Source organism: Patagioenas fasciata, chromosome 5 (genome assembly GCF_037038585.1).
Source record: "Patagioenas fasciata isolate bPatFas1 chromosome 5, bPatFas1.hap1, whole genome shotgun sequence".
In the NCBI taxonomy this organism is placed as follows: Eukaryota; Metazoa; Chordata; class Aves; order Columbiformes; family Columbidae; genus Patagioenas; species Patagioenas fasciata.
The window spans coordinates 55,848,323-55,872,097 of NC_092524.1; the positions used below are offsets into that span (position 1 = coordinate 55,848,323).

At 37.8% G+C, this 23,775-nt stretch overlaps 1 protein-coding gene across 10 annotated transcripts in view; it reads left to right on the plus strand.

Annotated features, from left to right (window-relative positions):
• Nucleotides 1-23,775, plus strand: part of TUNAR (transmembrane neural differentiation associated intracellular calcium regulator) — a 165,239-nt gene that overhangs the window by 114,244 nt on the left and 27,220 nt on the right. For 5 of the 10 annotated variants that reach the window (XM_071809613.1, XM_071809611.1, XM_071809617.1 and 2 more), the window contains one exon: nt 20,111-20,405. The exons of 1 other annotated variant lie outside the window; for it this stretch is intronic. In XM_071809613.1, the coding sequence (XP_071665714.1) occupies nt 20,367-20,405 (39 nt within the window). In that variant the 5' untranslated portion in view covers nt 20,111-20,366. Of the gene's footprint in view, nt 1-10,232; nt 10,714-14,720; nt 14,826-19,351; nt 19,935-20,110; nt 20,406-23,775 lie in introns of those variants that run through there. 4 more of the 10 variants (XM_071809618.1, XM_071809619.1, XM_071809616.1 and 1 more) reach the window with 4 other exon arrangements.

Genomic DNA, 23,775 nt, shown 5'->3' on the forward strand with positions numbered 1-23,775 from the left:
TCCTGTTCTCAAAAATGGTGTTCACAGAGCAGCAAATGCAAAAACTGAAAACATCTTCAGAAATTTCATTGTAGAACACTTGAATGCAGCTCTCCTCTGTGTTTAATCTTTGTCCCTGTTCATTTTACCTAAAGCACATCTTGTCCTCATGTGCTCTGGAAATCAAATTCAGGAATTACATAATTGGACACAAGATGAATGAATGGCTGCCTTAAGGGGTCATCTCCTGTTCTGCTACTTCACAATAAATCTGAATGAATTCCTATTTCAATGAATGTGGTCACTAGAGGGGAATAGAACTGAATTTCATCCCTACATTTTAACTGGAAACTGGAAAATTAAACGTAAATTCTCAGGTGAGACAGAAAAATCTCTCAAAGGTTGTTTCAGTGCACCTGACTACTCTACAGTAGTTTAGAAGAGTTTATATTTCCTTAAGTTAACCAATTAATATTTATTCTCCTCCTTTTTTAAAATAATTTTTTTCTTTTTTTTTCTTTCCTTTAATATATATATATCTTCATATCTATAGACAGATAGATATACATATATACAAAACCCCAGATATAATAGTTTTGAATGCATAGGAGATATCAGACTTGAGGAAAAAATATGGTATATTGGTTATAAATTTCTCCAGCATAGACCAACAAAACTGCTAAAATGAAATTTGCTTGTTGTCTTATTCTTTATATCATGCCCTTCTGGTGGAAGACCATGTAGCTTTCAAGTTTTGGTGAGCAAAACATCTGTGTTGTGTATTGAGCTGAACTATGCATAATATGGGCTCTAAGATTGTTAGTGGATAGAAGTTTTTTTCTTTTTTTTTTTTTTTTTCCTTAGGAAAACTGTATCAGCATTTTTAACATTTCACACCTTTTCTTGCTTCTTATCTAATAGGTATTCTCTCATGATTTATTAAGAAGTATAGAAGATGTATTTTGTTAAAATGTAGAGAAATCATGGACTGTAACAATGAGATATTGTATAAAAGGGTAGAGATATATTTATGCAGATTCCTGTGGAATTTTTATGTGTTTGCTGCATATAAATTAGCCCTATAACTTCACTGAGGAGAGACAAGAATAAATAAATTCTGAGAGGAGAAAAAGTTGAAGTTTTGAATAACTCACTGAAGGAAAAACCTGAAAAAAAGGGTAACAAAAAAAGGGGAAAAAAAAAAAATCTATTTTCTTGCGTTTAGTTATGGGTACCACTGTAGTTTATCATATATACATACCTGAAAGTGTAAAGATTGTAAGATTCATAATGTGTCAGAAATGAGTGCATTAGAGAAAACCTTTCTGTAAACTTGATATGACTGAGGGTTCTTTTCTTGTTCTGGATTTCATTACAAAATCTTTGTGGAATTCCACTAAATAGTAATTTATTAAACAAATTTTGCATTAAAGTATAAACAATAACAGGATTTCCTTTATTTTATTCATCTTGAAAAGTTTAAATCAGAAATATAACTCTATAAGGATCACCCAGGCAATGCTATTGTATTTTAGGAGAATTGGTTGGGAGAAGTTTGTAGAGTAGGTATTAAGGAAAAGAAATAGATTAAATAGATTGCAGAACTAGGTAATTGTTCCTGGTATGCATGCATACCTGTTAAATTATTCCACAGTCTATGAAACAAAATTTATTTTTGTAAAAATATTGCTAACTGGTTCTCTTCATCTTCATGAGTATGTGTATAATACATTAAAACTACAAAACAAAGTATTGGAAAAGCATTAAAGTTACAAAGAAGAAAGAGAAGACTTGAATATTGAAGATTAATGAAAGACCATGCATTATCACGTAGTATACTATAGTTCCTGATAACCTCAGACAAGAGAAGTGTTTATTGTGCAACTTACTGTGTGTTGTAGTAGGGACACATTTAAGGGCTAATGCATCCTACCAAATTCCTCATAGATTATCACTCCTCTAAAATCTAATAATTATCCCATTTTAAGCAAAATAGTACCCCTCCAGTCCTCCCTCCCCTCCAAACCCCAAGTCACCTGCACATATTAGAAGCTGTAATTTATTAAATACCTGGAATTTCAAAATGCATGGACAAAAGTTATTCTCTTTCTTGTATTTTATCTGTGAAAATATTACCTGGTCTTTATTTTGTGCGGAGTTTCACATATACTTTTGAGATAATAAGGAGACGCTATACTGAGGAAATAGCATGTGAAAATGAAATTCAATTCTGCATATGCCCATGGCTGTATTAAGATTGTATATGCAATCATAATATTGTCACTGACTGACTTTTGGGTTCTTAATCTTCCATTTTAAAACTATTTTATGGCAGCTGTTTTATAGAATAAGTACTCGACATATCATTAGAAATATTTTACACAGAATAATGTTATTATCTAAAACTAACTGTGGACAAAAATGTATGTAGTTAGAAGGAAATAAGCCTGTGCAGACCAAACAAACCTTAATGGCTTTGACTTCACAGAAGATGATATTTTCTTCATAGAATGTGAAGATCTTTATGATCTTAAGAACTGTAAGATGTGGAAACAGGATGATTTTTTAAAAGGTATAGCTTTAAAGCATGTATCTTCTAGTACAAAGCCATTCAATGTTTATGGAACTCTTCAATGTACCCAACAGGTCTAGCCATGTGTCTGCAGAACAAAGCTGTTGAAAGTGATTTATTGTGACAATCCTTGTGCACCAAGAAAGACAGCCAAACCCCCCTTCATTGCCAATAAGCCTCACCCTGTTCATGATGCTGGAAGAGAGCTGCCCGAGATGAGGGGCCTCCTCTGAAAGGGTCACTGCTCAGGGGCTGCTGATGGAGAGAGGCAGACAATATTCAACTATGAAATTGATGTGGGACAGCAGACCTGGATGGTGCTCTCTGGTGACTTTGCTGAGCTAAGTTTTTCCAAAACCTTCAGCCATAATATTCACAAAACCTTTGTCCTAATATTTCCTATAAATTCCAGGCTTGTAACAGCATTGCAAGCTAATGCAGGGGCTCTACTTGCATTATCAAGCAACTGAAAATATCTAGCCTTTGACTATTTTCCTTCTCAAATTATTCAGGTTTACAGTAGTCAAATAGAAACATTGTCCATTCAATCTGCTGGTTAGAAACAAAGAAACAGGTCTTTTTCTTTCCTGATGCTAAGAACTCACAATCAGACTCCAACAAGATAGGTTAAAGAAGATATTATTTTTCATCATTTGTAAGGGAAATATTTAAAAAGTAATAAGAAATTACCATTTTTGAATCCAGATACAGAATTTAGAAAATACTGTGTTAGTACAAGTAGTTCTTTCTTTAACATAAGGTGGCAAATTGAAAAACTTGAGCTTTTATGGCTCCTTTGAACATAGCTTAACTATTTATGAGTGTATGGAGTTTGAAACAACTCTTGGCTAAAATGTTCACCTTACTGAGGGCTGCCCAGCAACAGGTGCTTAAGATGGCAAGTGAAGAAAAATACATTCCTTGGTAGAATCTGTAGAAATTATTTCATATAGTTAGAAGTCAATTTCCTGAGTTGGATTTTGTCCAAAGTTCTTCAGTTGTCACCTGAAGCTTATGGGAAAAGCCACAGGATCTTTCATGAGCACAAGTTATTGTGACCTTTGCTTTGATGCCTCAGGACAGAAGATTCAAGATGGTTTCTCTTGACAAAATGCTGGCACAGTACAGCAATGGGTAACAATACTATCGATTTATTCCTTATCTGTCTTAAGTTTCTGTATTTTGTTGTTCTTGGATAAACAAAAGAGATATTCTTAAAAAAAAATAAAAACTATACAAGAAATCTGGTAGACTAAAGTCAAGCAGTGTTTTTTTTCAGTGGGCATTGTTAGCTAAGGAATGCAGAGCTGAGATTGAAAAAAGCTATTTCATAATGTGAATGATACTAACATTTACGAAATTGAAATTTTGCTTCCTAATTACTACAGAAAATGGTGGGGCTCTTTGATATTCAGTAGGGCAAATGTACAAAGCATTATGCCAGAACCCAGTATAATCTGCTTTCAAGGGTAAGGACAAAAGTACAAACTGAAGACCAAAAGCAGAAGATTCTGTAGAAATAAGACAGGGCAAAACCTGTGAATGGCAGTCTACAAGTGGACTGAAAAGAAAAACCTTTCTCATGAATAAGAATTATTTTACTTTAGACAGTGTTTTCCATCTGTGGATTGCAATGCATTTTACTAATTATAATGAAAGCATCATAATGTCTTTTTGTGGGAAGTAAATATAATGTCTGTTTTGCATATGGGTAATGATGATACTAGTTCTCAGTCTTCAAATACTGCTCTCATCTACTCCCTTCAAAAGCTGCAAGTTGAAATGAAATTGAGCTGTGAGGATGAAAAAATAACAAGGTTCTTGGACTGAATTCCTTTTAACTTTTCCGTGTTATTTTTGTATGACAGTCACAGGAGTGTGCTTACACAGGGAGGCTGCTCACTGTGTCTGGGTAAGCCATGTCAATTAGATGCAGGACTAGAGATTCATTGTGATATTATATTCCTCTTTATATGTAGCTTGATTGATATATGATGGTTCTGTTGAGCTAATGAGTCATGTGAGATGCAAACATACTTTTTTTGTTCAAATGGAGTTTAAAAAACGTCACTGCACATACTGCTGAAAGTGCTCAGGAAAGAACTGTGGTCACAGGCGAATGTAATGTGAATGTTGTTATGAATGGATGTCTGGGCTGAATCTTTCATATGTGATCTTTTTTTTTCACAAACCCAAAACTCTTTTCTATGAAATGCATCTATCAAAATATTAACTGATACACAATACCTGCAGTTTAATCTGTTGTTTATCAAGCTTACAGACTAGCATACAGTGGAGTATAATACATTCATAATATTTAAGGAGTGCCTTTTCTTGAAAGTATGAAACTAGACAATAATTGGAAAGAAAGAATAAAATTTGTCGCATCTATTCAAGATGCGTACACTAGTGAAAACCTGTTTCTACAGTTGTACTTAAGAGAAAGGTGGGTACTTCTGGCAAGCAGGCAAAACTGGATCAAAGTCAAAGGCTGACTAAATGATCTCCGGAGGTTGCTTCCAACCTGAATTATCCTATAAACCTTTTTAAAACACTCTTTTTGTCCCATACTTTGTTGCCATTACATCCAAGGCTGTGATCCCTTAGAGATTCCAGCTGAGCAGCACCGACATTCACTAGGCCTTGAAGGAGCATCACTTGGAAAACAGTGTATGATAATGAAATTGAAGCAAGGAAAAATATAGAGGAGTGGTATGTTTTTGTGGATCAAAAAATTTTAAAATTTACTACTCTTAACTTCTGCTTACCAGCTATAAGCTGGAAATTGCCATTCTGGTCAGCTGAGACACAGTAACCCTCCCTGAGAGCAACCCTAATCCATATCAATACAACGCCAAACTGCACAGCTTAAACTGCTCCTTTGGCATCTTGTTGGTGGTGACTTTTAATTTCTGAATAGTATTGAAAGGGTGAGGCAGTATTTCCTGAAATTACTCTAGCTCAGTTTGCAAGAATCTGCCTCGGTCCTCAGTGAGAAAGTAATTTACTTCCAAGTATCCAGATTCCAGGCACCTACCTGTCATGTAACAAACACTGAAGAACTGAAAGAAATCCTTTCAGATATTAGTCTCGAAAGATTGCCTAGAACTGTGTAAAAAGGTGAATGACCAGATTAGGATAATGTTCACCTTCTTTTTTTCAATTATTGACAGTGACTTTTTCCCAGAGAGTAAATCAGAAGAGAATTTGATCCAGGCAGTTAATTCCATGACATGATTGAATTGCAGTTAAGGAATCTTCTTCATTTTTACCTGTTTCCAGGTTGTTTCTGCCAGGACTTCAGGCTGTTTGTTTAACACCTTTGTCCTTTTGCACGTGTTTCAATGCTATCACACATTGCCCTCTTCAGTCTATACCTCTGTTCTCTCTAATCTTCCTTCAGCATTTTTTTCCCCTGTCATCTCTATTTCTCCTTTGCTCTAAGCCTTTCCACAACTAATTTTATTCTTGAGTTCACCTTTAACCATCTTTCTTCTTTCTGTTACACCTCCATTTTGTAATTTATCTTTTATCTTGAGGGGTCTGAGGGGTAATCGAGGACTTTACAGTTGTTTTCACACGCTGGTGGACCTAGGTCACTTCAGAGTGTGGTGTACTCTTGGACCTATATAGTTCATAAAAGTCTGGGGAAAAAAATGGCGTTATATCCATGTATTCTGACAGCTTATTACAGTGATCCCCCACTAATCACACGCATGATGTCTGCAACCAATGTGTGGTAACATTCTCTTAAAACAGCTGAAAGATCAGAGCCATTTTCCTTTGATAAAGGAGTTTCTGTCTCTTTCCAGACCATGAAAAAATGCTGCCTCTTTCTCAAGTTCAGCTTAGATATTTGGGCACTTGAAACTGAGCATAAGACAATAAATAAAAAGTCATTGTCAGTTTAGATTCCTGTTGACACCAGCACTGGCATGCTCTAGATATGTTTACATACACATTCTACTCTTTCAAAGTGAACATAATATACTTTGATCTCTAGGGGACTGTCTCAGGATAGCCCCATGGCAGTCTGTCCAGATTTGCAGTGTTAGAACTCATTTTGCATCTAACATAAAGGAAATGTTTGAGCTTAATCACAGTTCTTGAATTTCTTGTTGGTGTTGCTACAAGTAGAAGCGATCTCAAACTGTTATTTTAAAATATGGCTGAACTTAAGCCAAAACAGAATCTTAATCATGCTGACTCAGCTTCCTCATTCTTGTGTATAGGGAATTGTTGTTTAAGCACAAATAAATTTATTCCAGATATGAATATGGATATGCACAGAATGCATCAGGATTTATGTTTCTGGTTAGAAACAAAAGTAACAATCATTAAAGACACCAGTTCCCGCATCTGTTTATCTCTGTTTGTTTATTGTTTCTTCTTACAAGACGCTGCACCCTGGACAATGCTAACTTTTAGTAATTGTGATGTTTTTTTTACCATTTTCTTTTAGGTCTTGGGACTATTTTGCCATATGATTACATTTCACCAAGGAAATTGTCCAAGATGTATTATTTTGTGAAAATAACTTGCCACAATGTATAGAAAGAATTGCTTTGATGAGGATTCTCTGAGCAGGATACAAAGCAAAAGTATATTTGGAGGACTTTGGTGTTTGGTGACATGCATGTGTTATCTAAAACGAATTGATCCCAGTCTGTCAAAGGCTTTTTTCATGCTAGAATAGTCTTTGGAAAAAATCTGAATAACACAATGCAACTTTATATTGTGCTTGCCAGGATCCTGGCTCCTTGAGGGGCTATACACCCTCACTCAGTTCCTGCTGACTTTCAACAGGAGGTGAAAATGCTCAGAGTCCTTCCTGGGACACTCACACCCTCAAAGAAGGAGAGTGGGATACCCATAAGCCCTCTGCAAGGGTAATGTCACCTTCCTATGTGAAAGCAACCCTTGGAACAAATTCAGTTCTTTACAGTCAGTAGCTGAAATGCCATGCCTCATGGCAAACTATAGATCCTCTAGTGTTATTAATATCCTACCTTTGGGACATACACACGTTGACCTCTATTCCCAAAATGTACCTTTGAGTGCTGGAAGTATTTTGTACAAAATATAAGGCAAGCATTTTTTACACAAGGACTATCAGACATGGTGGAAGAGGTGTAGTTCAGACATTCAAAATAATTTCTAGAAGCAGATGCTCTTTGTAGTATATTGAAGTTCCTGATGCTTAACAAGATAGTGACAGATTTCACGGCCACTGGCCTCTTTCTGAAAGAAGCTACTGATATCTTGTAGCTCTCTTCATGTTGGTTTTTTTTTTTTCTCCTACTGCTCAATGTTAACATGGTCCAGTCTTTCAAAAGTCTGTTCAACATCAGACAACTCCAAAGATTTCTCAGGTTGGGAAACGCAAAATGTCTGGGCACGCTAAAAAGACAGAATGCAAGATAAGCATATTTAGAAGTCAAATGTGAGTTGAAATCAGGATGGGCATTGAGATTTCTGGCATATAACACCAGCGGCGTTGCTGCAGTGACAGTGCTGGGGGTAACCCTTCATCTGTGGTTTCACTCTACCACACTGGGAAATACAATTAGCGTGCTGAAAGCACTGCATGCCTCATCAATGGCAGCAGCAGTTTCTCTTTGGGTGGAAGTGCTGCTTCTGCTGTGATAGATGGTGCAGCTCTTCTACTGCCTTTTACTGCAACAATACTGCACGTGATGCTCTGTCAAAGACTTGGCTGGAGAGCAGCGCTGTGCTAGTGGGGAGACTCCTGAAAGGAGCCAACACACGGCCAAACTGCAGAGCAGACGAGGAAGAGGGAAATTTTCTTATGTACCTAGAAGGATCTGAGTGGAGTTGATGCGGCACAAGATGTCACTGAAAGTTGCTGGACTGAGTGGTAGGCTGGGAGTTCCTCTGCAATGCTCAAAACCTTTGTTCCCACCTTCCTATCTGCAGCTTTTCTAAAAGCAGTGGAGTTGCTGAGCATCCAGGAAGAGTATTTGCCTTCCACCTGGGCATCAGATACAGAGAGGGAGCTGGCAGCATATCTAATGCCTAGGGACATATGAGCAAATGCTTTCCTTACAAGATCAGTAACCCGAGCATTATCAAAGGGCAGGTGTTTTTCCATGCACTTATAAGCTTAGGATACTTGTGTTGCAGCAAAATACAGAATTGTGAATATGGCAAATAGCGGAATATGCAAACTCAATTAAACTTAGTGCTGCAGCTTTTTAAGGCAAAGCCAATCATTATCACTGATTTCTTCTGTGCCAAGGATGTGGGGTTTGATGTATTTGGTGTGTGCGGTTTGTCAGAACTTAAATGTGAAACATGGACTGTATCATGCAGATGCACATTGGCTGTAGCCTCTCCATCCTCTGGGATAATGGAAATAGAAGTTAATTTCAATTTATTTTTTTTCAAGATATGATGCTTTCACTGACTAGAAAGGGGTAGATCAAGCTCTGCTATGGGAAAAAAGAAAAAGGAAAAAAAAAAAGAAAAAGGAAAAAGGGATAAGGAAAAGAAAAAGGAAAAAAAAGAAAGAAAAAGAAAAAGAAAATAAGAAAAAAGAAAAGAAAGGAAAAAAAAGAAAAAAAGTATGGCAGTGTTAATAACTAGACGGATTTAAATTCCAGGACCTTGTGTTCTCCAAGATTTGGTGGCACTGCAAGTGGTCAGTGTGTGTGGAAAGTATGAAAGGTGACAGCTGGACTGTAAATTCGTGCAGCTGGGCAGTTTCTTTGTTTTGTGCTTCAACAGCATTTGGCTTGGTGGCATTTTGGTCTGTGACTGGGCTCATCATACACATAAATGGAATGTTTTCTTTTTGGCCCTGAAGCGAACAGGCGTGTGTTTGTGCTGCATACATTATCTGAGCAAATTCAGACCCAGCATCATAATGTTACACCAGAAGAGCTTCAGGTCACAGCAGTTTCAACCAGCTCCTTCCAAGATGTTTCTGGTGACTGTGTAGTGATGCCCAGGGACACAGGAGCCAGCTGGCAAAGGTTCTCATCCACAGCCTCTCAAAATCTATTTTTACAGGCTTCTGTGGGATTTGTATTAGGGTTTTTAGGCTGAAGTTACTATTTCTTGGTGCCAGTAATTGGGTCAGTTATCCCAAAGTATTCAGCGCTTATGATTCTTATAACAGCCTTCATAGTCATGTTTTCCAGAGAATCCAAAGACGTGATGTGTTTAGGTTATAGAAAGAGCAGTCACTAATATGTTTATTTGTGTCTAGGGGATTCAGCATTATTAAATGTTCATTATTCACATATGCTCAAGACAATATTGGTAAGGATAAAATGTTCTGTGGTACTGATAAATGCTACTTTCACATACACATCTCCAATGGATTTTTGAACTATCTGATAGGTTTCTCAAGGGAGCAGAAGCAATTACAGTAGTTACTTATACTGAATTTTCTTTCTTTCTTTCTTCCTACCTGTTTGCCTCTAATAAACAGAAAACTTCTAATTTTCTTTGCACTCTGGCATGCTAGAAATTAATGGAGTAAATGCACATGCTGTTTACTTTGCCAGAAACTGGCTTATACAACAGATTTTTACTCTGTAAGACAGATTTTGCTGTATTTGTGCTTTTTTCATCTCCCCCTGAGGAGCATTAACTCAAAGCAATCACAAGACACCCATCCTTGCCTGCTGCTTCTTGAATTGTTATATCTTCTTTGCTTCTTGCTTCTCTATTTTTTTAAGAGGAAAGAGCAGCAACTGAAAAAACCTAAAGGCTGCCTCCTTTCCTAAAATCATAACTATTTGATGTGAGAAAGATTAAACATGTAAAACACTCTTGTTTCCATAGAATTTACTTTCAGCAGCTGTGTTCTTTCTACTCAAATCAAGATATGTAGAGCGTTCTGTAAAGTACAGCATTGAAAAAGGAAGATGTGTACACGCTTGAAAAATCCTGAGCTGCTTGTGAAGCTATAGACACTGCATGTTTATGACTTGGTTTTCTAAGCAATCTCCAGAGCTTGAACGGATTACAGTGATATTTTAACAAGGCTTCTGGCATCCATCACCAGCTTTCACTTACTGAGAAAGCTAAAAGATGGAAGAATGTAATTATTTCCACGTAAGCTGAATGCTAGTGGCTGATTGTCATGAGAACTTCGATGCTTTAAACTTCTTTGTCTCTTGTAAGGCAAGCAGGTAAGTCTCTCGGGTTCTCTTCCAGTGTTCATTTTGGTAAGGGAGCAAGGGCTTGCAGGGGACTGGTGTCGAAGGAAAATATGTTCAGTATGAAGGCAAACTGTATTTCTTAAATGTTAAACGTGCAGTATTGCACATTGTCATTTTCTGTCTGGCAGGTTACAAATCCACTACCTATAAGCTGAAATGTTTCTCTGAAATACTATTGCTTTCTGTAGCCGGGATCTGAATTCCATTCCAAATTAATCCCTAACAAATGCTGTTATATATTATTGAAAGGGGATCTGTATGCCAGTCATCTATACATCGTGCAATATCTGTGACTAAATCTCTTTCTGTCATCCTATGATTAGTTGTAGATTGATTAGTCTGGTTAAAACAATGTTATTCTGTATGATAAATGCAATAATATTTATAGGATTGTACTTTACAAAGGTAATTTTTGTTGAATAGGGTTTGTTTGTTGTTGTTTTTTTCCTGAAAACTTGATTTCCTGAACCGAGATCTTTGGGCAGCTTACGTTTCAGATGAGTTCTGCATCATTGTACAAACACTGTGGTAAACAAGGGGGTTCCTGCTTGCAAGTGGGAATCTAACAGCATCAAAAATAGATATTTCTTTCCTTTTCACCCTTGAAAGAACACTTATTCTCTTTGAGTAATGGTACTGCTGTGCCTCTAGAGGTGAAGCTTCCTATTTGAAGACTTTTAACATAAAAGCCCTGATTATCATTTAGGAAAAAAAAAAAAAAAAAAAAAGACAAGACTCTTTGACCATAAAGAGTTTTTGTTTTAATGAAGTTTTTTTGTTGTCCTCTGAGCATATTTGCTAGCTTTAAATATTATTATTATTATCATTATTATTGAAGGACAAAGATTTTACATGGTTCTCTAAGATTTTTGTTTACAAGAATGACTATCAAAGAGAGTATTTGGTGATAAAATATAAATATTCATTTTTTTGCTTTAAAATATGGTTGTTTACAGAAAGCAATTAATTTAATCTTCATTTCCAATCTGGCTATGATAATTGAAACAAAGCCTGCTGGCAGACATAATTATAAATAAACTTCTAAAATAATTAGATGTGTAATTAACAGAAGACTGAGTTATTATCACTTCCTTCACCATACAATAATTTTGCATAAAAGCAAGAGAAATAGCTCTCATTAAAATCTCACAGCAGATCAATCCACAAAAGGGAGTGAGAAATTAAAATGAAGCACTCAAGGTGTGCAAACACTGTGATTAATTAATTAAAAAGAGACCAGCACCAACAAAAAGCCTAAAACAAATGGAAACTTAAGAAATGAATATATTGTAAAACGTTAATGTATTTAGACTGGTTTTGGTTTGGATTTTTTTTTTAAAGGATATCTCAGAATAACTTGTAGATCTATAGATCTATATACTTATATCTTTTGGCTCTGATGAATCCTTCTGAACACCTGTGTATTATTCATTCGTAAAGTTTTCAAAATATTAATCAATGGAGTGCGTAGTTACTTAGGAAGGATGTAAAAGAGCCTGACAAAGGATGTCTGATGGACTTTGCTTTCCCCTCCATCAAGGGACATTCTCTGTCAAACTTCAGGGACTTGCAGATCTGTTCCCGGTGACTTTCACCAGAAAGCTGCTTACAAAGATCCCTGTGCTGGTGGGAAACAGAAAACCAAATGAAACCAGCTGATAAGTCTTTTGGGAAGCAAAGAATTAAGAGGAAGGTTTTGAAAGGCTTTACCAGTCAAAATAATACTGGGATTCTGGAGAATGATGGTATTCAGAATAGAAATGCCAGCAGTTACTTAAATCTGACTTCTGTGAAATTCCTCTAAGTGCATTTATTCAAGTACTGTGCAATATCATGGTAACACTCATACTCTGCATTTTAGAGTATTTAATAATGTGTAGGACTACTTTGGCCACTGTGCAGTATTTGTTCTAGCAGTGTCCTGTGTGTAGTGCAGTAATTAAAAGCTCTAGTTGTGAATCATATGAATATTCAGGTTATGTTACTTTTCTTAATGCTTGGAATTTAACCCAGCAAAAGAAATTTCCACCTTCTACGAAAAGGAAAAACAAAAAAAGCACGGGAGAAAGAAATTTTTTGTTCTATGGTATTAAATAGTTTTGTCATGTAATACACACCCGAGAGCTTAACAGAGCTGTAGTAGGACTAATTTAGCCAGTGCTTGTCTAATCCTCCATTAGCATACTATTATTTTTTTTGCCTGGTGGGTATATTGCCTATTGAGAAATAATGTGAATATTTATTCAGCAGTAATAACTGTTGCTGCTTGAGAGCTTTTTTACTGTGTGTGAACATGCTTATCTAGAAAAGGATTTCAGGCAGATGATCACCCTTGGGATTCAATGAATTCATGCGTTGCATGTCCTATCTTAACTACATGGCTGTACAGCAAGATTACGGTTTTTCTGATGAGATTCCAGTTCAAATGCGAACACTGCAAACACATCACTGGCCCTTAGAAAATAGTACCTGTCTTCTGGAGTGGTTTAATGTACATGTGGAACTAGTTTATTTAAGCAGCATTAGAGGTGCAAGTCCGTCTCCATTTGGCACAACAGGCTAATCAGTTTTCTACCTGAGACTGTGCTAATTCTCCGAAGAACAGAGCCCAGTCCTCTTCCCACAGAAATCAGGGAGCATTTTGCTACCTAGGTCAGACAAGTAGGATCAGACCACTCTTTTTGGTGTGTAACCTGTGTTCGTTGTTGATGACCCCCCAAAAATGCAACTGACACTGCATCTTGCTTATACAAAATGGTATTTTAGGTCATGATATCCTTTTTTAAAACAAGTTTAGATAATTCCTTTATGTTCAATTTGTGTACTAAGAAGTTCATTTGAAGCCAGATTTTCTATTTCTTAAGAAAAAAAGATACTTAGTGTATGCATTTTCTGCAGAGAATATGGCTGTGCTACTAGCCAGGTGGTCACATTTTTGTGCATACATATTTGATACAGCTATATTGAAATGCTATTTTTACTGTTAGGGTGATGTAAGGGAAGCAGTGCTATGTTACCTATACACAGTGAATTTAAACTGAAGATAAATCTACAATGGACACGTTACTGTGTATCTATTATTAGTAGCTACACTGATTTAAATTCAGGATGATTTCATTGAATCAGTGAATGTAGGAGGTTTACTTTTCTATAAATTAAATCTGAATCAGATCCATTAAAATTTATTTCAGACTAATTTGTGAAAATATGAGGAAGCCCAACAATTAGTAACCACAAGCTGTAACCTTTTATCATTCCTTAGTCAGTTAGTGGTTCAGTTGTAGTAAAGCAGCATTTATTTAAAAAGAAGGAGAACAACAAGTCTAAAATGTTTTGCATTTTACTGGCTTTATTTACCATTGGTTGTACTATTTTTGTACCGTTGCAGGTTTTTGAGAGCTATGATATCCTAGTCTCATTTGCACTGATGGGAACTAGAAAAGAATGAGACCAGTTGCCATATATGATTTTTGAAAATAATTATTACAGTAATATTATATTTAAAGTATGTTAGAAATAGTTTTTAGGGACTCTAAAAATACTGCATATAGATGGAACTATGTGTACATCCTCTGTCATGATTTTGGATATTTGTTTTGAAGGAAGATCTGTTTCTTACTGTTAGATTTTTCCAATTAATTGCTTGCTGATGATCTGGAAATGCACTCACTGAAGCTCAGACTCTCATGCATGTCTTATGGCATTTAAACTAAATAGGCAAGAAATCAATTCAGTTGTTTGTGCTGCAATTGACTGAATAGTAATTGAGACGTGGGATATTGAATGGTCAACATGAGAAATATATCCAGAAAACTTCTTTGCAAACTATTTCCACGTTTTTAAATAAAATTTGCTTCATAATGGAATTATAGCTTTTATTTCATACTTTAAGTATTTTCCATGATCTGTGGATATCTTTGTATTGATGTTAATATTACTGTATCCTTTACAGGCAATACTGCTTTTAAAAATCTCATTCAGTTCTCTAATGACAGCTACTGGAAAAGGTGCATTTTGCAAGCAATCAAGTGATGATATCTGTCAAGTATTAAACTACAATTGGGATGAAGGCCAATGTTTTGGTAAACAAGCCATTTCTTTTGCTCCCGGTGGCCAGGGGGTACCGTGGCAGGCAGTTGGGTGAACTGGGGAGGAGGTTTCCCCCCTGTAGCACTCAGTTCAGAGCTTGCATGGGTGTCCCCCTGTGCGAGGACATCTCCTGGTGACAGTGGCTGCTGAAGAGCAATGCTGGCACAGCTCTGCTGCCAGGTCCCTTGTCTTCCCTGCACCTGACAGAATCCTGGGAGATTTTTCTGCTTCAGCTTCTTAAAGCCTGACAGCTTGTGCCCACATCTAAGTCTGCAGGGGCCTCTGCTCTGCTGCAGGCTCAGTAGGGGACAGTAGTGGCCCAGCACAGAAAGGAGCCTGTCCGCTCTCACTGCCATCCCTCCCGCAGCACAGGCGTCCCCACACAGATGAAGAAAGAAACCTTTTCCCCAGCCTGGGCCACCTCTTCGTGCTTGTTGCAGCCCTCATGCACCTTCTTCAAATGTCATCCTTCCACTTGGTCATTTCCTACACCCTGGACTAGATCACAGTGACAGAAGGGTATTTTTTTTTCTTCCCATTTGTCTCTCTGAGGACTTTCTCTGGTTATCAGGTCTCAGCCACACAGAGGAGCCAGTCTAAGATCTGAAATGAGCTTCTGCTCAACCAGTTGCCATAGCTTGTTGCATCTCCCTGTTATTTTGATGCCCAAGGATTTGCAGTGTGGGCCCTGTCTGGCTACAGGGCTTGACCATGGAGGGATGCTGCTGGTCTCATTCAGCTGCAGTAACCGACAGGGTTTTGGTGGGATACCAGTTGTACCATTCCCCGGGGCACAAGGGCTGACTGGGTCCCAGCTTTCTCTGGTCCTTAGGCTCACAGGACATTCATTTTCTCAAAGAGGATAACACTACTATTGAACAGATAGAAAGGTGGGAAGAGAAAAGATGAATAGAAAATGGAATAGAAATAGAACACATGCATTAGTCAGCCTTTTCAATGCATAATAAAAAGCATTTATATGAGATTAAATTCAATCTTTGTGTAAGTGAGAGACGCTGTACTTGCTTTCTGTAAGAGGCTGAATTTTACCTAAGCAGCTTTGAACTTTCTTAAAAAGACCCCTACATCTCTGACAATTTCTTTTAATAATCTGATGGCTCCTTCTGACACACCAAACAGTTTACTTTCATTTTGAAATCACCAGTTGTTGACTTGCTTCCTTTCTATAGTTATTTTATTGCTTTGCCCTTCAACTGCCCTTCCCTAGTACTTTTTATTATATTTTCTCTAATACAAAGAGCTTCAACACTGCTTGGTAGTCCTTTTTATAAAAGCAAAGTACAAAACAAGGCACATTAAAATATTACTAATTTTCTGTCACACTTTCTAGAGATTTTATTGTTGAGGACAAAAACAGGCATCAGCATGAATGTAAAGGGGTAAAAGTGGAAAAGACCGAATAACTACGGCTTATCATGTTGAAACAAACCTTTCTTTACTATGTGTATGGTGAAACATATTCATGTAGATTTAATAATTTCTTTGTAAGAATTTGGGAAATATCTCCACCTCTCTTTGCTCCCTTGGTCTCAATGTTCATATGTTTTCCAGCCTTTCATCACTCTCAAGCACTTCCTCTCCCCCAATCTTTTCTCTATTTTCTCTGTTTTTTCATGTTTTATTTACCTGAGATCTTGTGCTAGCCTCCTTCTTCTGTTTAGTATTTAATACATCTTCTATTTAGTATTTCATACCTCTTCTATTTAGTATTTCATAAATCATTATACAAATTCAAAGGAAAAACTAGTCTTTTTTTCCCTCATGCGCTTAAGTGGAACCGTCTTCTTCCACAGGTTGGAAAGACTCATTGACAGACACATACGACTCGGCTGTATTTCATCTCCTCCTTTTTGCCACCCCATTTCATTCAGCAAAGAAGAAAGGAATATTGGAACACTGTTTAACCTTATTACCACAGATAGATGAGGCAGCTGGCCCTTGTTTCCCAGTTCCTATGTTACATGACACAATTCCTAAGCCAGACACTGTATCTTTGGTACCTTTTACTTTTGCATGCATTAATGTGCATCCCTATTCATGTGTAATTTCACGCTCAGTTTTCTGTAGTCTTATGATCCAGAGGTCAGTGTGTGATAATTCCCTAAAAAGTGACAGAAGAGTAAAGGCACAGATAAGATTTTGATCTAGAAAGGGAAGAGACTGAGAAGAAATACAATGAATTTTATATACATAAAAGGTCGGTGCAACAAGGAATGACAGGGATCTTTTTCTTGATCATTGTGAATAGGACAAGAAATAGTGCGTTTAACTTTGGAGCAATGAAACTTAGAAATACACTTTTTCAGTTATAGTAGTGAGGCACTGGAATAAATGACCTTTTAAAAGCATGGAGTCTCCAGAAAGGAGATCTGTAAGCACTGGTTAGAAAGCCATTTCCCAGGACTAGCATGTGTATGATTGATCCTGCTGTGAAACAGAGGTGGGTTAGCACCCATTCAAACCTTTTTTTATTGTTTTTTGTCATTCTTCAACACTTTGTTGCAAGCAAGTAAACTTGTGGGCTAAAGGAAGCAGTGTCATATATGAGCAGTGACCCACAACAAAATACACTGTTTGAATCAACCACTGCTAGAGATAACCTTGTTGGATTTATTCCGATCCAGGGACAAGGGCGAGGTACTAGGAGAGATACCAAAAAGAAATGTCCAAAGACTCAGAAGAAGAGATAAAGGAATAATCAGTGATATAAAATTAATTATATAAATTGGTGACCATATAAATCAATTTGTTATGTGTGGTTTTGGTATGTTTTAGTGTGTTTAACCTATGTTTAGTATGTTAGAAGACCTCAGGAGTTACATTTTCATGGAGTAGGTGAACTAAAGGATTTCTTCCTTAGAAATACCCTGCTGTATTCTGTTGTTGGTAGGAGGCTAAATGAGTTTCATTTTCTAAATCAATTTTGAAGTTCCAATATTTCTCTGTATGCTCTACTTGGGGGATTAGGAATACCCGGTATACGCTCATATCAGTAGACATATCAGATGAATTGAATATGTTCTTCTGTTTCATATAGTAGTTCTGCTAACCTGATTTAATGGGTTTCCTGAGCTTCGCGTACACGTGAAGCATCTGGCTTTGCTAAGAAAACGAGGCTAAACTGTAAATCTTTGTTTATACACCATGAAAGCAGAGTGTGGTGGGGCTAAGGTGCTGTCAGAAAAGTTACTCTTTTGCTTAAGATAACCTGTCCCCTTTTCACAAAACCCTGTATTTGCCATTTAGATAGCACATACAAGCTGGAAGCTGGAGTTTTCCAAAAGGAGAATTAGAGAATTCAGTTTATTTATGTGACTGCTAGCTAAGGTAGTTCTCAGGGACTTGCCCTTTAACTTGTCCTATCACTATAACAGAAATAAAGAGCTGATCTAGCTCAGGTCTTTGACAGTAATCACGTGTGAGCAGTTTGGCCAAGATATGATATAGCACTTACTGCCAGGTCAAAGGGAGAGAAATCTTGAGGTCTTTTCAGTTCTTACATCTTACCTGTGCAATGGAAAGACAGCTTAGTCAATGCAGAACAAATGCCACGATCTGACTAAGGATTTATCCAAAATGAGAGCTCAAGCACCATGTCTTGCTTCAGACGTTCTGTTATTTTGGAGATCTATTTCCAGGCTCTGGAGTCACAGCAGTGAGTGGAAGCCCTGTCACAAATTGCAGGGGTCAGGCCCTATTCAGGGTCCATCCGCTCTGCATCAGCCTTGCAGAAATTGTCCATGTCATTCCTATGGGACCATTGGTCGAGGTGCTCTAGGAGAAGCTCTTTGGAGCCAGCTCCAATTATCCCATTTATTTTACGGACCAAAACTAAATGGCCTCACTGCTGCCTCTCTCCTGTGAGGAACTTAAACACAACATCGGTTAAAGCAATGACAAGGCTATGTCAGAGAGCTCAGTTTTGCAGACAAAGACCCCCCAAGCAGTTCCTCTGGATGGTGGCTTTGGTTTACTGTGAAGTGTCTGTTCTGTCTGAAGCGCAATATGGTAAAGAGGTCAGAAATAAGTCACAAATTTACTCTGTTGTTGTAGGGAGAGAGCTTAAGTGGCCACAGCTTCAACTGGAAACCCACTTTTCACTCCATGAGCTGACATAACCACGGGAGCTGGTTGTCATTTTAACATCTTTGCAGCGTGCCTGGAGAAACCGAGGGTTAACCCAGCTGTTTTTTTCACGGGGGAACCACACCACTCTGGTTCGTCCATCTCTCCCAGGGCCATGCCAGCCCCCCTGCCTGGGCACCCCCGGCCCGGTGCCCCCTTGGGGGCTGCATTGACACCGGCAGCGCCGAGTGGAGCTGCTCGCTGGAGCGCTGCTGGTGCAACACAGCCTTGGGGGAGCAACCCACCTCCTCTCCCCGCTGCACCAACTGGGGCTTCTTCCTTTTGCTTGCACAGCTTCCGAGCAGGGCAGCCGAGGGCATCGTGGGGAGGGTGAGAGAGCCTCGGGAGGAAGGGGAGGGAGGCGGGGGAGACCGAACCCTCTCCCCGCTGCTGTTGCAGAAGCTGTGCCGGAGCCGGAGCCGTCGATGTGGCTCCCCAGAGTTAGTTGCTCAGCAACCAGAATCAATTAATATGCTTTGCAGAAAGTGCAGGGGAAACCCGAGCTGCTGTCAGCGAGAAGGCAGGAGGCTGAGGAGGCTGAGGGTGACTCAGGATCCCACTCCTGCCTGACATTCCTTCGGTCCCACCCCATCTCCTCCAGACCCCTGCTATCTTTATCCCTTTCTCCTTCCCTACAATGACTTATCTGCGATGACTTAGTGCCTGTGTCCCCAAATCCCTCAAGCAAGGTATTGCCTTGCTCAAGAGCTCTCCTGCTTTGAGGGTTTTGCTTTTAGGTCTAATTTGTATTTTTGGCTTATTTGTCAAGCTTTCTCCAACACTTTTCTAGAAATTCTAATCATGCTTTTTGGAAAGGGACAGCTGATGCTTTTGTCAGATGGTTTTAAAGATACCTCAGGATGAGAAGGGTTGTTTGGTAGTGCACAGCTGAGCAGCAGTAGTGAAAATGCATCATGTGTGAACTGGGAAAGTTTTCGCCTCTTCCTTTATTACAGGTAATCAGCATTGCATATATGAGACCAAAGAGGTAGAACTGATTGTTGTAAACACATAGACAATAGATTAAATGAGGGGTTTGTGCTTTTTTCTTCTCTTTTTCTGCATAGTAATTTCAGGGCTTTGGTAAGGTATTATTTTCTTTTTTTCTTTCTTTCTTTGATTTTCTTTGGAGTCCCTCTGATGACACCACGAATCTGGGAGTGAAGAACTTCTCAGAGCTGATTGGAAATGGCATTGCGGAGCTGAAACTTAACTGGAGGAAATATATCTCCTGAAGAAGAAAATATAATGCACAGTAAGGATCTGACTTCTGGCGAAAAATTCAAGCCTAGAGAAAACTTGTCCGCTTTGTTAGGAAGAATGGGTTGGACAATTTTCTTCAGTTCCAAAGGATATCTGAATGCCATGCTGAGCTTAATCTCTGCAGCATGCTCTGTGATTCTCATCTCTTCCTGATGCACTGCATGGTAAGGCCTTTTTCCTTTCTTTTAATAATAACAACCTTATTTCTGTTATAGTGAGAGGTAAAAATAATAACAATAATCAAATGAAAATTGAAAAAACGTAGACAGCAAAAAGAAGAATGTTTGCTTGTATGGTTGTCTCCAGGAGCAAGTGTTCTGATTACTGCAGCAGCTTTGTAAGATCATTTCTGTCTTTCTCCCTTGCTTTGTGACAGTGTGTATGTGCGTGTGGGTGTTTGTGCACACCTGTGCTGTCATTTGCAGTTGGACTGGAACATCAGTAGCTGTATTGTACATATTCCCATGCTAAAGAGGATGGTTAAGAATTTGCTTTGATATTTCTCTCTTTCCCTCCCTCCCTCTACTCCCCTCCTGCCTCCTCTTTCTCTCGCTGTCTGTCTCTCTGGGGTCATGGTCCTATACCTGCCCTGCACCTCAGTCGTGCACTGAATGCTAGAAGGCAAAACTAGAAGGTAAAAGAAATCCTCTATCAATGTAAGAATAGTTCTGAATAGGTATTATCTGAGTAAATAAAAACTAGAGAAGGGTTTTTGAATGTCTGCAGGATCTGCAGGTACAAAAGATTTACTTTGTTTTGTTTCCCATGGGAAACAAATATCAAATGCAGACTTGGATGCTGTGTTTTAGGTACAGTGGGAGGCAGATCCTTTTACACATGCCAGAAAGCCAAAAAATGACAACTGTGAATTATGACAACGTTACTCTTGATGACCCATGTCATAAAATAAGCAAACCCAGTACGAGATGTTATCATATAAAGTAATTTTTGTCATGTATTAGTAGGGTGTTGAGAATTCTTATAAATGGCTTCAGTGGATGTTGCAAGATATTTTTCATTAACATCTGTAATATGCTTTCATCTTTGGGATGAAGGGTGCTAGGGGAGTACAAGGTGATATTACTAACTAACTACTTGACTTACCAAAATTTAGGGTCATTATCAGGAAATTGTCAAGCAGATTGGGTGTTATATAGTGATTACACTGAGATGGATGAACAGGTTAGTTCTGCAGAAAGCCTGGTTTACTCGGATCTCTGATTCAGAAATTAGGGTAGAAGTAAAAGATGAAAAAGTAGTGATGTGAAATATACATATTTTGTTATACATTCTGGTTGATTACTGAGTTTAGAAGAGGGCAAGTTGAGTGCGTCTTGAGGAGCAAACAGCGGTAAGGGCCTGCCCCTGCTCTGAGGGTCATCCCTTGCGATCCCACTGCTTTTGGTGGGGTTAGAAATGGACCAGGAGCGGGTTTGCATGGTGGTTGTCATGGGCTGTCCAGCTGGGTGTAGAGGTGACAGGTTCCTGGCAGCTGGTTTTGAGGGTGAGAAGGATGCAAAGAGCCAAAACAAAAAGGCCACATGAGGACTCATGAACAAGAATCAGTCTAAATCCTATTCAGAAGATTAAATTCTGTGGTAGTTCCTAACACATCTCCTCCTTGTATGATGGAGGACTCCATAAGACAGTTTTTAGGGAGAGAATGGTAATGCAGCTTTTTCAAATCACTGCAGTAGGAAGAAACAGAGACGATACAAACACATTCCTTTTCAGTAGGATTCAGAGGAACCAACCTTGATTTTAGGATTAAAGGTTCAAAATATGCATACACCTGCATTGAAGTAGATATTTTTGTGTATTTTACCATCTAAAATGTGTGACTAAACCAATATGGAAAGCTAAGGAAGGACAACACAACCCATAAATGTTTTCTTCCAGTCTTTGCTGTTGAAAGAAGCTCTTATTTGTGGAGTAGCCCCCTCGGCTCTTTCTCTCAACAAGGGCTGCATCCTAAATTCAAGCTTCCCATTGCAAATCTCTCCTCACATCAGTAGTTCTATTTCAATCAATGGGACAACTCATATGAGTAAGAACTACTCATGTGAATAAATTATGAAAGGTTTTATAAGATCAGAGTCTTTGATTGTCATGGAAACAGATTTATTAGGCTTCGGGCATAATTCGTATTTCTCTTCTAAACAAAATCATTTTTCCTTTTACCCATGTGAATCTTTTTGCCTTGTAATTAGGACAAGAAAAATAGGTTAATTGCATTCTTAAAAATCATGCAGCTGTACAGATACATTGTTAGTGAAGAACTATCAAAGTATGCAGAAGTTTACTTTTATTAGTCGTCTCCAAATCTGAGAGAAGTGTATTCTTATTGGAATCATTCATTGCCTTATTTATTTTTGTGACAGTATTAACATTGCTGCTAGGTATTTTCAATCTTCTGGCAACTCATCAAAAATAATAATAACAAAAATAATTCCTTTAAAATATCACTGATCTTATAAAAGTACTCACTATTATTAGGTTCAAGGGTACTTAGCAAGCTTTCTACTACATTAAATATTTCCATTTTTCTAGTTAATACATGTTGTTTAGCTCTTTACTTGATCCAGGAACATATTTATCTTTAGGGTATAGAAGCACAATATGAAGTCATAATTATAGTAAACTTCCTACAGAATGTAGATATGTGTTGAAATATGAAGCATAAAATCATCTAGATTTTCCTTCTCTATGCAATTTTGCATGCTTATAAATGTCTATATTACTAAGATATATGTTACATAACAAGTAATATTTCCTTCACTATAATTTGTAAAGAACAGATCCTTTTCAGAATACAGTACATAAGAATTTTTTTTTGTGCTAGATTATGCACTATGGAGGAATGAAAAATATTGCAGAAAGCAAGCATAGCAACCTTTAAAATGTATCCAGTACACTAATGCAGCAATGGGTTTGTTTATTTTATCCCCATAATAGCAACATATACATAGGAAGAATAGTGGATTATTTTCTGAAGAGTGTGTGATTTTAGGAGAGAAGGTTTTGCACAGTACAGGATCTTTGTTGTCTTTAGTAGACATTTCTGTCAATGATTTGCTGTGACTTAGAACTCTTTATTTAGTGACATTTTCAATTATTTACTTTAAACATTTGCTGTATTTGGTTTTGTCAATTCTAAAGCAAATTAAATTAGTAATTTCCTTTTCTTTTAAGATACTATTCAATAAAGGTCTAATGCTGAAAACACGTGTATTTCATTTCAGTCCAGTGAACTGTTTCTTTAGATAAACTATGTGAATTAGAGCTTGAACCATCTGCCGTATCAGGGAAGTTATACTGAACAGTGGAAATACTTTCCACACTTGCAGCAACTATTCCTAGTCAAGAAAAACGTACTTGAATAACACAACACCTAAGCGGTTCCTGTACTTGGAATGCCTTGAGTTGTCTCGATTCAAGACCCAGCAAAAACCCGATGTTTTAAAGGCCTGTGAAAAAAATCCAAACCAAAACCAAATGAGTCTTAAACATTTGTTGCTTAAGCATAAATAATTA